This window comes from Haliotis rufescens, unplaced genomic scaffold, assembly GCF_023055435.1.
Source record: "Haliotis rufescens isolate VD_foot unplaced genomic scaffold, xgHalRufe1.0.p SCAF_13, whole genome shotgun sequence".
NCBI classification, from domain to species: Eukaryota; Metazoa; Mollusca; class Gastropoda; order Lepetellida; family Haliotidae; genus Haliotis; species Haliotis rufescens.
The window spans coordinates 1,251,271-1,267,743 of record NW_025963813.1 but is presented as its reverse complement, the minus strand read 5'-3'; the positions used below and the strand labels follow the sequence as shown (position 1 = coordinate 1,267,743).

The window sequence follows — 16,473 nt, the reverse complement described above, 5'->3', positions numbered from 1 at the left end:
ATGGACGCAAAAAAGAGAGTCGCCATCATTGGGGCAGGCATATCCGGTTTGGCGGCCATCAAGTCGTGTTTAGAAGAAGGGTTGGAGCCTGTGTGTTTCGAACAATATGACAACATTGGTAAGATGGTGCAAGTATGTGAATGTGGATTCAAGTGTGGATATGGCTTTGAGTTCAATTGTGAGCATATGGATGTGGGGTCATGAGTGATTTAGTGAATTTCAGATCAAGGTATGTTTGTTGTTTTAAGCCACACTCATCAATTTTCCAGCTATATGACGGCGGTCTGTAAATAATCGAGCCAGTGATTGGCATCATGAGCGTCGACCCACGCAATTGGGATACGATGACATGCATCAACCAAGTCAGCGAGCCTCACCACCCGATCCCGTTAGTCGTGAATGTGGGTGCAAGTGTGAGTATGCGAATGTGAGTGACAGTGTGAGTATGCGAATGTGGGTGCAAGTGTGAGTATGTGAATGTGGGTGCAAGTGTGAGTATGTGAATGTGGGTGCAAGTGTGAGTATGTGAATGTGGGTGCAAGTGTGAGTATGTGAAATGGATTCAAGTGTGTCTTCAGCACGACATGCAGGGTGGCTTTACGTCATGGTGCCCATGTTGATTCTTATGATCTGTGGTCTGCCAGTACCATACTCATGCTTACGACTAAGATCTGCCTCATTCGGGGGTTTTCTTCAAAATTTAAGCTGACGTGCCGTTATAAATTAATTACAGTTCAAAGCAGCGTTAGCCAAACTCGTGTATACAATTGGTTTTGAAAATGTTTGTTTCTATCTGATTTGTTCCAAAAAGCTGTTTGCCCATTAAAATAAAAATGTCATGAAATGGCCGACTGTTTAAAAGAAGGATCAGATGAAAAAAATATTGTTATTCGTCTAATGGGTAGGAGAGTGTATTTGGAACTTACGCTGTTCCCTATGCGCATTGTCAACATGCGCCATAACAGATATAATCCGAACTTGGAATATTAATAAGTTTATTGAATCAAGGCATTTTGAAAGGCAAAAAGTATCCAACATTTATGACATATTAAAATTGGTCAATATTGATTGAGAGCAACCTCGATGTTATTCTCCTCCACATTCAGTTAAACAGTCAGGTGTAACTGTTGCGGAAGCATATGACGTCATATTATTGCAACAAGTGTGTGTGTTCACGAAGAAAGAGCTCGAGTCAATCTGAAACTTTTAACAATGTCCATAAACAGTATGTGTTTTAATATATGCAGTTGTTATTACATATTTGATGCGCACAATGTCCTTCCACAAACGCTGGACATGGAATACTCAACAGCACCTGCACATCTGGAATACATAAACCTTTCTCCTTGATAGAAAACGTTTACAAAAGTATTCACTTTTAGGAGGTGTTTGGTTCTACACTGAGGAATACAGAGAAGGTCAGGGCGCAAGAGCCTTTGACAATCTGACAACAAATATCAGCAGGGAGATGTTCAGCTTCAGTGACTTCCCCTTCCCTTCCCACCTTCCGCCATTTCTGACGTGCAGTATGGTCCACGACTACCTCCAGAGCTACTGTGAGAATTTTGGACTCGGCAAACACATCCACCTCAACACCAAAGTCATCAACATCAGGAAGTCACCTGACTACAAGGTTTCCGGAAGATGGGAGGTAGAAACGGAGGATCCCCAGAAGACTCAAAGGGATATCTTTGATTTTGTCATGATCTGCTCAGGTTTCTACAAGAAGCCTCGATTCCCTGACGTTGAAGGAATGGATACTTTCAGAGGAAGCTTTGAGCACTCCATGAAGTTCAAAGATGCTGCGAGATACAAGGGCATGAACGTACTTGTTGTTGGTGAGGAATGTGTGTTGCAACTGTAAAGCATATATATATCAGTACGACCTTAACACAAGAAAATCAATCTGAAATATCCCCCGTCTATGGGATCTTGGAAGGGTCATTGTCGTACTGTGGCGCTGCCCCCCTTTACGAAAACAAGCAAAGGTGTCACAATTAACAAAAGCATGACAATACAATCATGCAACATTTTGACCATTTGTCGCATTGTCCTTGCTTTGGTAAATAATGACACATTTTGGGCGTTTATTTATGCGACAATGTCCCTTTCAGGATTCCGTACCCATCGCTGATGCAGGGGTGTCCACAGTATATCATGACCGTCGCTAGAGCCATCTTATTAGGTTCTGGTGGTTACACTGGCTGAGCATGTTGTTTGTGTTCCAGCGTTTTGGCTTGCCTGGGCCAGACTCGATCATTTGCAGGTCAGCGTGATGTCGCACTAATATCACTGAACACTGACTTTCACAAAAAGCAGGTTTGTTCCAGGCTTCTATGACGTGTTACTGTCAGGGTTATTAATTATGATGGGAATGCAGATGGGTTCATGTACATGTGTTCACTCAAGGCGTATGACGGAGAAGCAAACAAGAGTCATCAGAAAGATGACATATCCCCCCGGCAGCTGTCTGTAAAGTAACCACAAGTAAACGTACAATTCTATATGTAATGAGTCAAGAGTTGAATGTTCTTTAAGAAGCATACATTGTTACCAACAAAAGATCCACCATGGTCGCATCCATATGAAATGGAAAGTAAAACGTGTGTTTCTGTGGGTTTTTTTATGCAAACAATGACAAATTACAAGAAACAATAACTAAACAAGCGTCTAGTCAACGAAGTCATCTATACCCCCCGCCCATTTTAACACGTTATGGTCTCAAACCAGGCAGCTGACCCAACATTTCTCTTAGCCCATGTCAAAATAGCTGCAATGGAAATTCTAAAATAAACATTTCTAAAACTCCTTAATATCAAATGGCACCAGTTCAGTATGTGCTTTATATATAGACATGCAATTTTTGGCAAGGAACTATTTTACAGTTTATTTGTTATACTCCAAAGTGAACCCACCCTATATTAAAACTTAAATCCAACTTGTTGCCCTGGAAACGTAAAAAATAAAAATTTATAAAATTCCTCAATAGCAAAAGGCACCAGTTCAGTATGTGCCTGGTAGACATGCAAAGTTTTGTTAGAAAGTTTTGGATGGGTTTTGAGTTCTGCTCCGGAAACGAACTCTACCCTATAGAACCTAAGTCCAACTTGTTACCATGGAAACATAAAAAATAAAAATTTCTAAAATTCATAAATAGCAGGAACAGGAATAACTTCAGTGTGTGACTGATAGATATGCCAAGTTTCGATCAAATACACTGAATTGTTTTCGAGTTCTGCCCCGGAAAAGGAAATGATTACGGACGGACAGACGGACGGACGAACGGACAGACAGACAGACTGGCTGATCGCTATATCCCCCCCGCATTATATGCCGGGGGGGATAACAAAAAGGATATAGTTATCGAAAATCTTTTGAAAATAGTTATTCTGTCTTATTCTATATTTTAAATTTTAAGGAAACCCAAATTCCTCTGGAGATTTGGAGTCTTCTGGTGGTTACACTGTGTGAGCATGTTGTTTGTGTGCCATCGTGTTGGTTTGCCTGGGTCAGACTCGATCATTTACAGGCCAGCGTGATGTAGCATTACTATGACTGACTTTTGTTTAAAGCAACATGCACTTTCACAAAAACAAATCTTCATAACATGTTACTGTGAAGGTAGTTTGCTTGAATAATTAATTGGTTCACGTACATGAGATCATTCGTGGAAAAAGAAGGGGAAGCATGTAATGGCTATAGTTATCAAAACCTTTGAAAATAGTTATTCTGTCTTATTTCTTGTTTTAAATTTTAAGGAAACTCAAATTCCTCTGGAGATTTGGCTGCCGAGTCTGCCCGCTACGCACATCAGGTAGGCTGGTTCCAACGTAATGTAGTTAGTTATCCGCATGTGAAAATAGGTTTCCGTAAATTGTCATTATGGCTTTGCAATCTCGTGATTACAAAATATTTATTGTGTAATTAAGGCTTAAATAACTGATTATAATGACATGACACGTATTTGTAATATTTTTGACTGAACTATCTGCAATTAACATTTATGCTGCATAATTACGTCTTTGCTTTCTTGTAATTATCACATGACAATACTTTATAATAACTACCATTCATCGCAGGATTAGGATGAAATACAGCTTTAGATCCAAGGCACTGTTTCGATGCAACCATTTACTCAAGGGGCTAAATGTAACACAGGAGGTAAATGTCATCATGTAAGCACCTTTGCCCCCTAGGTGTGTCCACCCCTGGGAAGTTTGCCCCATATCTTAAGGTTGGGCAAATCATTTTACCCATTAGGGCAAGGATAAGAAAGTTGGCAAATATATCAAGGTTAAATATGTTATCATTTCACCACTTTGGGACTAAAATGCCCTGATATATAAAAATATACTTGAGTTGCCATTTGTAATACTGTCCCTGAATCACAGCAATATGCCACCAAAAGTAAAGCAGTAAAGATGGAAACTGTGGTCTGACGATGCAACCATGTGTCTACTTGGAATTCGGTCAGAGTTACATGTCCACACACAGCTGGACAGTCTGCCCAAAGAAGACACTGCTGTTTATCATAAAGTCAGCAAATGAATGAAATTCCCTTGAAAGGGTTAAACGTGTTCTCCTATGTCCTATTGGCTCTGCTGAGTCTGTAATTGAAGTAAGCCTGATCAGCTGACAGGGTCACCCTGTTTCTGTATGGTTTCAAGACAATCGGACATGGCTCTTGACATTCTAAAGTTATCTCTCCATCAGATTCATCAACGTTACAATACAATAACATTTTCTACTTTCATATGTTGTCCACAGGATACGTTTCATCAAGAAAGAGCAGGCAACACGAGAATTCAATCTTTGAATGAATCAACGATTTTTGTCACTTATGAAAAACGTCTGCATTCGCCCATGATATATGAAACCCAAATGAAACCAAACTCCCCACACTGCAGGATATTTAAACGTTCCATCGTCTTTGCCCCTAGGCTGCAGTTGTAATTTTACCCCCAAATTAACAGTTCAGAATGAAACCTTTACAAAGTAACGTTAACAACGTCCAACTGCACGTGAAGACAGACACCATGATTTGTAAGTGGGGACTGCCGGTGAGAATAGGTCTCAACTACTTCAAGCATGGCATAAGAGTTGAGAAAACATCAGAAAAAGTTGATCAGGCTAAGTGACTTGGGAGACGCTCACACCTAAACCCGATAGAATGGATCATTGCTCATGCTGTCATGCTTTCATGCTTTCAGTAGTAGGTGCCTAGTCAAAACTTGATTATCTACCGACTGATGTGATATGGCATGACTATGTTGTCTACAAGGTTAATCAACATTCACTGTACATGTATTTAAAAGTGTCGGTCTGCAGGCTCAAAACTGTACCTCTTCTTTAATGTTTATGTAGGTGTACTACAGTGTAGGAGAAGGTATGTGGATGATGCCTTCGTGTGTGAAAAACGGGATGCCATACGATTTAGTTCTTCTCAAGAGGTCCAATTTGTGGAATACTTCAAAGCTTTCAAAGATGGTGGCAAACATGTGCAACGACCGACTTGATCATGTTCTTGGCGGAATAGGCCCGTCTACTCCCCCTTCAAGGAGCAGAGTAATGGTGAACGATTAAGTCCAGTATAATATCATGAGTGGAAGGATTAAAGTTGTCAAAACACTCACTCGTCTTGGTCCCCATGAAGCTGAATTTGACGATGGCACTATCCTCAAGAACCTGGATGCCATTTTATTTGCAACCGGATATCACCTCGCCATAGACTTCCTTCAGGAATCGTATAAAGAGGGTAAGAACGGTACAATTATAACACGTATGTTAATACTTATTGAACCTGTGTACACGTCACCATAACTATAGCCAGCTTGTTGTCCTGTTGACCATGATCCTGGGTTGAAAAAGACATTGCCTCTCCTCAAGGAATTAAATGGAATGTAAGAGTGATCGTAAAATCTCCTCCGTCTCTTCGCGCCCTCTTCAGCCACGGATTATATATGCAATGTAAATTATCTACTTTGCTATTGTACCACCGATACCAAATCTTGAAAGTGTTTTAGTGGAAAAATAGTTTCAATCAATTAATAAATAATGATACTCTTATGCAAATGTTACCAGCTACTTCTATGTTACATTCCTATCTCTAGATGATGGCAAGCTGAATCTGTACAAGATGACGTTCCCTTTATGGCAACATCCCACATTGTCACTGGTGGGCTGTGTTGACATTAGTGAATCCTTTCCGCCAATAACTGAGCTGCAATGTCGTCTGGTCGCCAGGGTATTTGCTGGATCCCACAAACTGCCTTCCATGGAAGTCATGGCAAATGATGTCAAAAAGAAAAATTCATTTTTTCTAAAGAAATTTGGACGATACAAATATCTGGTTGGTAATATATCAGAGATGTCACATAAGCCAAACAAAATAAAAAACCTAAAACATTTATTTTTAAAATATCCTGATCGTGAGTAAATGAGTTGATACAACATATGTTCTCACGTATAACCTGGTCGCTGTGCACATCACCATGACTTTGCCAATTGAATTATATGTTGTTTCAGAATAATCGTCTGTGACTTCGAACATGATGTTCCCACATTGAATTTATTTATGACCCAGTAAAATATCTATTCTACCTTCCAGATGCCAACTATTATCTATAGGGATGAACTGGCAGCGGAACTGGGTGTGGCCCCGTCCTGGTGGGACCTGATCAAGGCCGGACCCCGACTCGCCTACCAGTACTACTATGGGCCTGCCTTCCCCTATTACCACCGTCTGTGGGGGCCTCATGCGTGGCGTGGTGCTAAGGATGCCATCAACCATGCACTAGAACATGGTCACTATGCCAAGCAAGTGAGGCATGTCCAAGGACCGGACGTTGAGGGTTCCAGCTTCATGCTAAGATTCATTATTGTGTCTGTCCTCGCTGTCTTACTGACTATGATGTACAATGGTTGAACTTATTCCTTTTAATCGTCACTGTCAGATGCTAAACATCATGACAAAGGACACCAAGTATTTAAAACATTTTTTATTCCAGATAAAACTGAATATCTGGGCTCCATTTGGTGATCCATCACCTGACAAGAGTGGGCTAACGGACAAAACGGCGACCCTTTGTTGAGCTACCAAGATAAATATTAACTCACGTTCCGTATATCAGGTAACAATTCGATAAGTATAGAAAGTTTTACAAAGACCGATTACCTGCTTTTTACAGAATGAGGTAAAGCTGTCTGCTTCAGAATGGAGGCCATTTTGTAAGGATACTGTGTCCTGTATCGTGTGATTAGCAACTTTCGATCGTGTGTGTGTGAGTGAGTTGGGTTTAACGCCGCTTTTAACAGTATTCCAGTTGTATCGCGGCGTGTCAGCTTAATGTGGGAGGTCTAAGAAGTGATGCAGGTCTCAGACGTTTGCCACTTCGGTGAAACCCACGAGCACGGGTATGGTGCTGACACCATGTTGTGAATGAAAGACGGGGATCAGACGCAGGTGTTGAGGATATCACTTCAAATTGAAATCAATCTTGGGTGGTTGATTAAAAAATATGTTATTTGAGTAGCTTGGCATATGTAGTTGCTTTGACAGCGAGACCTCCCATCTTCCTCTCACAGTGGATTTACGTACGTTTCTTGCAACTGAACAGATTGAAAGTGATCCAATTATTAATGAATCTTTCAATTTGATTGTTTGTTTCTTGTTTAACCCCCCACTCAGCAATATTCCGGCTATATGACGACGGTCTGCAAATAATCAAGTTTGGACCAGAAGCCATCATGAGCATCGATCTACGCAAATGGGGTACGATGACATGCATCAACCAAGTCAGCGAGCCTGACCACCCGATCTCCGATAGTCCCCTCTTACGACAAGCGTGGGTTTCTGAAGAATGAATCTTTTAGATTTGCATGGACCCACGACAGAGATGATAAAATGAGATACATTTTGTCATCAGATGAAGAATCTTGTTTACTTGAAAAGACAAAGGATACAGCATTCGTTAACATCGATGGTAGTGTTAAATAGATAACTGAAGCCACGTGTATGGCTGCATCAGATATGAAGAGAAAAGTTTGCATTAACAGACCATGTCGTTAGTGGTATGAGATCTGCAGTGAGATACTAATGAAAGAAAGATTTTCCTTGGATTTGAAGATGCTCATTTATTGCATATGCAGATATCGAACTATCACGAGACACTTGACTCCGATTACGAGTGATAAAATAAGGGAAAGCATTTCTCATCTCATCAGAAGGTAAATCAGCTGCATATGACAAAATTATTTAAATTTATTTAGCTTTTGAAACATTCTATAGATATCCTTGTACTATTTCTACAGTTAAATTTAATATTATGGTGGAAACATCATATTTTCCTGAAGACTGGGCACTTGGTTTAATCGTCCCTCTCCACAAACAAGGTTCAGTGAATGATACAAATCACTACAGAGGCATTGCATTATCGAGCATTTTCAGTATAAATAGCCACAGCCTTAACAATATAAACGCGGAAAATAAAAGCTTGCTTCAGATTGCTTGCTCTTTTACAGAAAGTTCGTAAATTTTGTTTTACCAGAAGGTTCGTAGTATTTTAAAAGGGGAAATTATGTTTTGATTTTGATTGGTTCAACAAAACTTACTATAAATATTCTGGTTCGTAAAACTAGTATCTCATTAGGTAAAGTATGTTTACTCAAAATATTTATGATCTCTATGTTCACAACATGTCTGTACGACTGCAAAACTTTTAACTAACTGTGATACCTGGTTTATCTACCGTAGCAAACCTATATATCTTCACAGAAGAAATTACAATTTTATCAACAAGTAAAGAAGTTTTATTATCTTTGATATATCTTTTTAGAAACGATACCCGCACTATGGTGTAGAGTTAACATTTTGGGGAGTAATATACAATGTAGCGTAGCGCAACTGAGACCGGGAACCAGGTTTGTTGTGTAGGAAATTAATAGACCAATCAGCGTTCGCGTCTCACGGCGGAGAAGGGAGTTTTCCAGTCGTGTATATTGCACGGCATTGGTCCACTATTTGCCCGATATCGTGTATATAGACGGTCCGCGATCTCAGCGCGACGACTGTCGTGAGCCAGTGTTAAAGTGTGGGAGTTTTGCTCACCTTACTGCTAAGATCGCTTTGTCGAACGGGGCCCTGTGCAGTGTAATATTTTGAATGAAAGGCAAGAATGAGAGGTAGTCAGTCTTGATATCGGGCCGGTTTCGTATACAAAACACCACCAAAAACGCTATGAGGAATAATAACAAAAGTTTGCACTTGCTCATTGATATCGATCAACAAACACAATCGATATTGGGGGGGGGGGGGGATTAAATGTGAATCGATGCCAAATTAAGTATATCAAATACTGTATAGTGCAAAGTTTGCCGACGGAGCACCGGTGAATCGCGACATCACTTGTCCGCTTCTAATTGCAAAGGAAGTGTACTTAAATGACATATACACTGTGTTTACAGTTGTTCACTGTCAGTTTAAAGTTTCATGTTGTTTCACGCCGCACTCTGCAATATTCCAGCTATTTGACGGCGGTCTGTAAATCAGCGAGTTTAGACCAGGAAAGCCAGTGATTGACATCATTAGCATCGATCCACGCAAATGGGATCGATGACGTGAATTCTTTTGCTTACAGATTTCTGGGTCAACTTATTATTTCAATTTGGAAGTCGTGACATTAGATAATACATGACTGGATATACAGAACGTGCATGTTTATACATGTGTCGGCCCGATGTTGCCATATTTGCATAGCCCCAGATAACTTTTTTTTAGCAATTGAGTTTTCACTCTAGGATTTCTGTTTTAATGACTAAAACAATCTTGTTTCCAACGTTCAATCGCCCTTACAAGTCAGGTTTTAGATACATAATATTTATAAGAAGCAGAATCAGGCCAAGATGTTTTTATTACCTTAGTCTTTCGGGGCTTTCAAGTACTGGTCGGCTCTGGAGTCAAGCAAAGCACATTTGCAGATGGTCAGTAAAATTCCGTAGATCCTGGAATAATACAGTTTTCAACTACTTTGTCAGTTTACATTTACCAATTTATGATCTAAATAATATTTCTACTGAAGAGTTTAACTTGTCTAAAGTATGTCTGTTATCCTTAGACCATTCTGATTGGTTACATGGACTCTGGAACGATACGGGCCAGGTAAATGGTAATAAGTTACGTACATACAGATTATTTAAAGATTCTTTATCAGTAGAACCCTATGTCAGTTTATTGATGAACAGATGTCAGCGCAGTATATTTAGTAAGTTTCGCTGCGGCTCACTGTCATTAGAAATAGAATTGGGAAGATTCACCCGCCCGAAAACACCGCTTATTGAACGTATGTGTAAATTCTGTAATTGCAATGCTGTTGAGGATGAAATACACTTTTTTGCTGAATGTTCTCTCTGTACAGATTTACGCTATGATTTATGGAATTTAGCTTCTCAATCAAATCAAAACTTTATACAGATGTCCGCTGCCGATCAGACCGTGTTCTTTATGCGGAACAATAAGGTGGTCAGACCCCTAGCCGCGCTTCTTCACCACATGAATGAGCGAAGACAACTGTGTCTTTCGTCTCTACCAGCCTAGTTCCATGTATCTTAGTATCAGAATGTTCTGAATACTGGTGATAACTGGTGATAACTCATTTTTATGTATATGTATGTACTATGATATTTCTCATTTTTACTCATATGTATGTGACGTCCTGCGTGTCTCGTAGGCCATAATGGCCGGACACTGTACACACTATTTGTGTATTTTTATTGTCACTGCTGTACAGTGTGTGACACGAAAAGAAAATAATTTTCTTCTTCTTCTTCTTCTTCACTATAAAAGCGCCGGACTCGTACAAACAGCCACCTACCCGTGTGGAGGCACGCGATATGTAACTGCAATAATCTTGAACGCGACGATAAACCCCATTTTACGTCACCTCGTTGAACATAGAAGTAAAGAGTTTCAAGAACTGCGTTCGCTCGGTGCAAACAGGCCTGGTGCATCTAAGGGACACAACTCTGCAAAGCGCATTCATGAGTTTCTCGCCTGAGGCCAGTGATCTACCAATGTCCTCTGCTCTGCTGACAAACCGCAAAGCTCCACCCTTTGTAAACAAAACACATTCACCCAATTTCAGCTGATCCCTGTGAGTAGCACAGCAAAACATAACGAACGAGTTAAGCTTGTTTCCATAATGCACACAGCGACGTAACCCGATTGGCATTCTGACACAACCTGCCAACACAAGTGTCTCATCCATATCCATATATATATATATATATATATATATATCACGTCACAAGTGTCTCGCTACTGTTTTCAACCTGCACACGCCTAACCTCGGGTCCGCGTGCTTTCGGTCTTGTTGAGAGCACGTTTCATTCATGAGCACAAGTACACTGTGGCGGTTTCACCTGACAGAACACACCCAATGAGGACGCCTTTGAAGCGGCTATGTTTAGCCTGGTAACACGTTGTGAACTGCACACAGCCACGCACAACCGACCGGTGTAATGTTGACCCACATCTTCTCCCAGTGCTGACGTCAGGACGTTCACAGTCCAGGAGGTATTTATTTGAGAGAATTGCAACGTTTTAACATTGTGTTCACCATTTTTGTCTACATCGTATTCAGTAGTCGGATGTATGTGGCCACAGCTGTCATGGCGTGTCGCCGATCGAAGTCCATGTCAAGTCGATGTGTACAACTGTCATGTGTGGTAGTTGTCGGCTCGTTGTAATTGTGTAATGTATGTTTGAAGAGTAGAGTTCAGGGGTACACCAAGTCAGTTACACACCCCAGGCCATATTTATGGAGGGAGTCAAAATCTGCATTGAATTATGCTTCTAATGTGTAGCTTCCGGGTCTATCTATATGTCAATACAGGTCTACCAGCCGTTGTATACCGTATTGCTGGTCGGACACGTACATCCCTGCAGGTGATTTATCTTCAAGGGCTGTTTGTGACAGATTAGTTACACTGAGACGAACGGGGACTACTTGGCAAATACCCCATTACGTCCATTTTGTTTTACCTTTTCGCATGTAATGTATGTGTATGTTTTGTCCTTGATAAATCTCACACGCTGCTTTTCACCACACTGCACGCCACAACGACTCATTAAAATATGTACATCTTTCTGATCGCATTCAACTGTTGATGTGCTGTTCATAACTATATCAGTGTGTATTTGTGGTCTCTTTGGACCCGTGAAGATCCGGGATAAGTGCATGTCATCGTATCCCAATTGAGTGGGTTCATGATGTCAATCACTGGATTGTCTGGCCCAGACTCTATTATTTACACACCGCCGTCATACAGCTGGAATATTGCCGAGTGGTGGCGTTAAAACATCAAACAAGCAAATTTGTGGTCTTTGGCTGGTTTGATTTATGAATGCAGCTTATGATCCTTATATGGCAAACCTGGTCATGTGTTTGTCACAGGTTATCCTTAAGGTCCCTGACTGCAATGATTTAGAAATGTCCCTTTAAACACGCTCTACTTAATGTTTGTCGTCATGTGCGAGTGAAAGAGGATGTCAGTCTTTCTTTGTTCGGTCAGCCATAGCGAATACACGCAGGACACGCAACGATGGACAAAAGCTCCGGACAAAAGCTCCGGACAAACAGCAAGGTCAAGCGTGAACATGATACTGCTTTGATGTCAGTGTTTGATGTCAATTATTATAATATGGATAATAATCATTTTGCACCGTGGGTAATTTGATAGATGCCGGTCTGTTATTAAATAGTTGCCAAATGAAAAGCTCAAGCGACTTCCAAAGTGTTGCATTGCTGGTATTTGTGGTATTAGGTCATTATTAATGCCCCTCGATTATGGAGTGAGTGAGCGAGATGGGTTTAACGCCGCTTTTAACAGTATTCCAGTTATATCGCGGCGTGCCAGGTTTATGTGGGAGGAAAGCCCGAAGTGATGCAGGTCTCAGACGTTTACCACTTCGGTGAAACCCTCGAGAACGGGTATGGTGCTGACAAACCTAAAAACATAGTCGGGGCGAACCGGGATTCGAACCCACAATCATAGGTTTCTGGCGTGCTCAAGGGACGCAACTCTGGCCAGCGAATCGCCTTAGACGACTCGAGTTAGATTTCTCAAAGGTGAGGCGAAATCATAGGTTGCAGAAAAGCACATGACATGTTTGTAGCTGTTTGTCTATGGACTCGAGGTGGGGTAGGATTCTGCTCAACTGTGTTAACTGACATATTTCTACCTACCCAGGTGCACGGTGCCACAACAGTAATCGCCATGCACCACCACGACATCCCCTTCATCGACGATGACCCTTCACAGACCGGGCCAACCGAGAACCACCTCCACCAAAACAATTCCTCTCAAACTATCAGCACGCAACCACGCACAAGTAAGTTCAAGATGATAGTTATTCTATTGTATGGCTCAACAATGCTGATGGCGGAGTGGTTTTCCTGCATATAGACACGAAAATGGCTGACGTGAATGAGGACGTATTTGTTCCGAATTTCCAATATTTGGTCCATTGAAATGGCAATCGTAGTTTGTTTGTTCGTTTGTTGCCGCAATCAGCAATATTCCAGCTATATGACGGCGGTCTGTAAATAATCGAGTCTGGAACAGACAATCCAGTGATTGACATCAGTAATCCCGTTAGTCGCCTCTAACGGCGAGCATGGGTTGCCGAAGACCCATTCGTTTACTCACAGGTGGGCAATAGTAATTGTGCGACTCGGGGAACTTGAGTACCCAAGAAGAAGTTCCATAACATATTAATTAAATGAGTGAGTGAGTGAGTTTGGCTTTACGCCGCTTTTAGCAATATTCCAGCAATGTCACGGATTTGGACACCAGAGTGAGTGAGTGAGTTTATGCTTTACGTCACATCGGCAATATTTCAGCCATATCGTGATGAGTTGGACACCAGAAATGGGCTTCACACATTGTACCCATGAGGGGAATCGCACCCGGGTCTTCGGTGTGACGAGCCTTAACGCCTTAACAACTAGACTACCCCACCGTCCCCATATATGAATTCATTCATTGTTATGTTCAATGTGTCTGCATACGATACGTACTGTGTTTGGTATAGTTTAAAGCAGGGAGATGCGTTTAAACCATCAGTTCACCCTTGCATCATAAAATAATTGGAATTAGATACGTCATGCACATATCAACTTTTCTTAATCGTTTCTAGTTTTTTTTATTGTTCATCAACCTTGACAAATAATTGATAAATATGTAGTTATTAGCGATACAATTCGAAATTAGTTTTATCTTGTCATGGATAACCAGAGTAGGTGTTAGGGGTCATCCTTCACATGGCATCACTGGTCATCGTCGCTAATGTGTGTATGTTTTCTAACAGATGAAGTACCCCCCTGCTCCGAAAATTGCCTACAAATCGTGCCTTACGTTCGGCCGAGGACGCGGGGCTTCACCAATCTTCAATACGCTGCAAAAGAGGGGAACTTGCAACTCGTGAAGAAATTGTTGTCAGAGGGTCGAACTGACATAGAAAGCATAGGTGAATATGGGCGAACTGCAGTGATGCTGGCAGCGGAGAAGGGGCATAGAGTCGTGTTTGACGTCCTTGTTAACGCAGGAGGTGACATGACAGTGGTGGACGATGACGGCAACAACATCCTTCACTTAGCTTGTCTTGGAGGTAATGTGGACATGGTGAGGGGTGTTCTCTCGAGAAACGCTGTTGATATTAACAGCAGAGGCCAGTTTGGACGGACGCCTGTGATGGTTGCAGCAGAGAAGGGTTGTAAAGGAATGTATAACATGCTGGTCAGTTTCGGTGGAAATGAAACACTGTTTGATGAGGATGGTAACAACATCCTTCACGTCGCCTGTCTCGGAGGTAAAGATGACATGGTGAGATATATCATTGCAAAGAACATTGTGGATGTCAACAGTAGAGGCCAGTGTGGGAGTACTCCTCTGATGCTGGCCTCAGAGAAAGGTCATAAAGGAATATTTGACTTAATTGTGAAGAGGGGCGGCAATGTGCGGGCACTGGATGACTATGGAAACAACATTCTCCACATGGCCTGTTGTGGAGGCAATGTGAGGATGGTGCGGTATCTGATTTCTAAACGTTTCATTGACATCAACAGTAAAGGACAGGATGGAGGAACGCCTTTGATGTGTGCTGCGGAGATGGGACACAGAGTGGTATTTGAAATACTTGTTAGAAAAGGAGGCAATGTTTCATTATTGGACGATAAGGGAGATGATATCCTCCATGCGGCCTGTTTAGGAGGTAACACTGACATGGTCAGGTACATCCTGTCGAAATACAGGATTCCTGTTAACAGTAGGGGGCAGTTCGGAAGAAACCCAGTCATGGCGGCAGCGCAGCAAGGTTGTAAAGAACTGTTTGACTATCTTGTACGAAAAGGAGGCAATGTGACGCATATAGACAATGACGGTAACAACATTCTTCATGTCGCATGCATAGGAGGCCACGTTCAGATGGTACAACATGTCCTCTCGATGGGGTTTGGCATTGACATCAACAGTAGGGGCCAACAGGGGAAGACACCGGTATGGGTTGCAGCACAGATGGGACCCAGAGATGTGTTTGACTTTCTGGTAGGTGAAGGGGCTGACATTTCTCAAGCGGATGATGACGGAAACAATATACTACATGCTGCATGTCTTGGGGGTAATATAGAGATGGTGAGGCACATACTCGCTGGGAATATTATGGATATCAATGCCAGGAATAAATTCAACTCGACGGCAGCAATGCTCGCCAACACAGATGGACAACGGTTAATATTCGATATTCTTGTTGCTCACGGATGTACAGTAGATCTAGAGTAATACATAGGGTGTCCCAAGCGGGTTTTGAATGTTTATATGTTGTAATATTAAATAACATGATATATGTAATACCAACATATGACACATGGAACGTATTGATGTTTTTGCAGCCGAGATGGAGCGATCGGTTATGGTCGTTAAACATCAGTGAGCAACACTCCAGCAATGTCAGGGCAGCCTGTCTATATTCTATATTCTAACCTGGTGATGCAAATCGCAAGTATCGATCTGTCTGGATGGATATTGTACGACTGGTAAACACAAGTGACTCACATATAATTACAAACTTGATGGCTTTTGGTGACAAAACGCCATATGTCGAAGACAAGGTCACTACAAAACGCCATCTGTTGTTTGAAACACTCTACATTCTATATGGCGAAACTATATCCATGGCAAAACTATATCCATGGCAAAACTATTTCCATGGCTAAAGAATATCCATCGGGGAGTGATACTCCGCTTGGCGAAGAATATGTCTTGTGATGTGTAAATGCAAATAATAACGATAAGCCATCGGGAAATATAAACTGACAGATCCAAAAATCAACAAAAACAATCAGAACCCAATCAGGTATCTACAAATAGAATTAAGCATTAGTCCGGTGTTGAACCGTGATTCAAAGTAAAGCGCATGCG

At 41.5% G+C, this 16,473-nt stretch overlaps 2 protein-coding genes across 2 annotated transcripts; both read left to right on the top strand.

Moving 5' to 3' along the window:
- LOC124148620 (dimethylaniline monooxygenase [N-oxide-forming] 2-like) lies at positions 1-7,568 on the top strand. Its single transcript, XM_048394794.1, has 7 exons — positions 1-118; positions 1,383-1,838; positions 3,759-3,814; positions 5,365-5,386; positions 5,654-5,755; positions 6,111-6,349; positions 6,608-7,568. The coding sequence occupies exons 1-7, from the start codon at positions 1-3 to the stop codon at positions 6,923-6,925; spliced, it is 1,311 nt and encodes a 436-aa protein (XP_048250751.1). The 3' UTR covers positions 6,926-7,568.
- Positions 7,569-11,281: 3,713 nt separating this feature from the next.
- Positions 11,282-15,911, top strand: LOC124148643 (ankyrin repeat domain-containing protein 50-like). Its single transcript, XM_046519849.2, has 3 exons — positions 11,282-11,569; positions 13,246-13,387; positions 14,366-15,911. The coding sequence occupies exons 2-3, from the start codon at positions 13,273-13,275 to the stop codon at positions 15,832-15,834; spliced, it is 1,584 nt and encodes a 527-aa protein (XP_046375805.2). The 5' UTR covers positions 11,282-11,569; positions 13,246-13,272; the 3' UTR covers positions 15,835-15,911.
- The last annotated feature ends 562 nt before the right edge of the window (positions 15,912-16,473 follow it).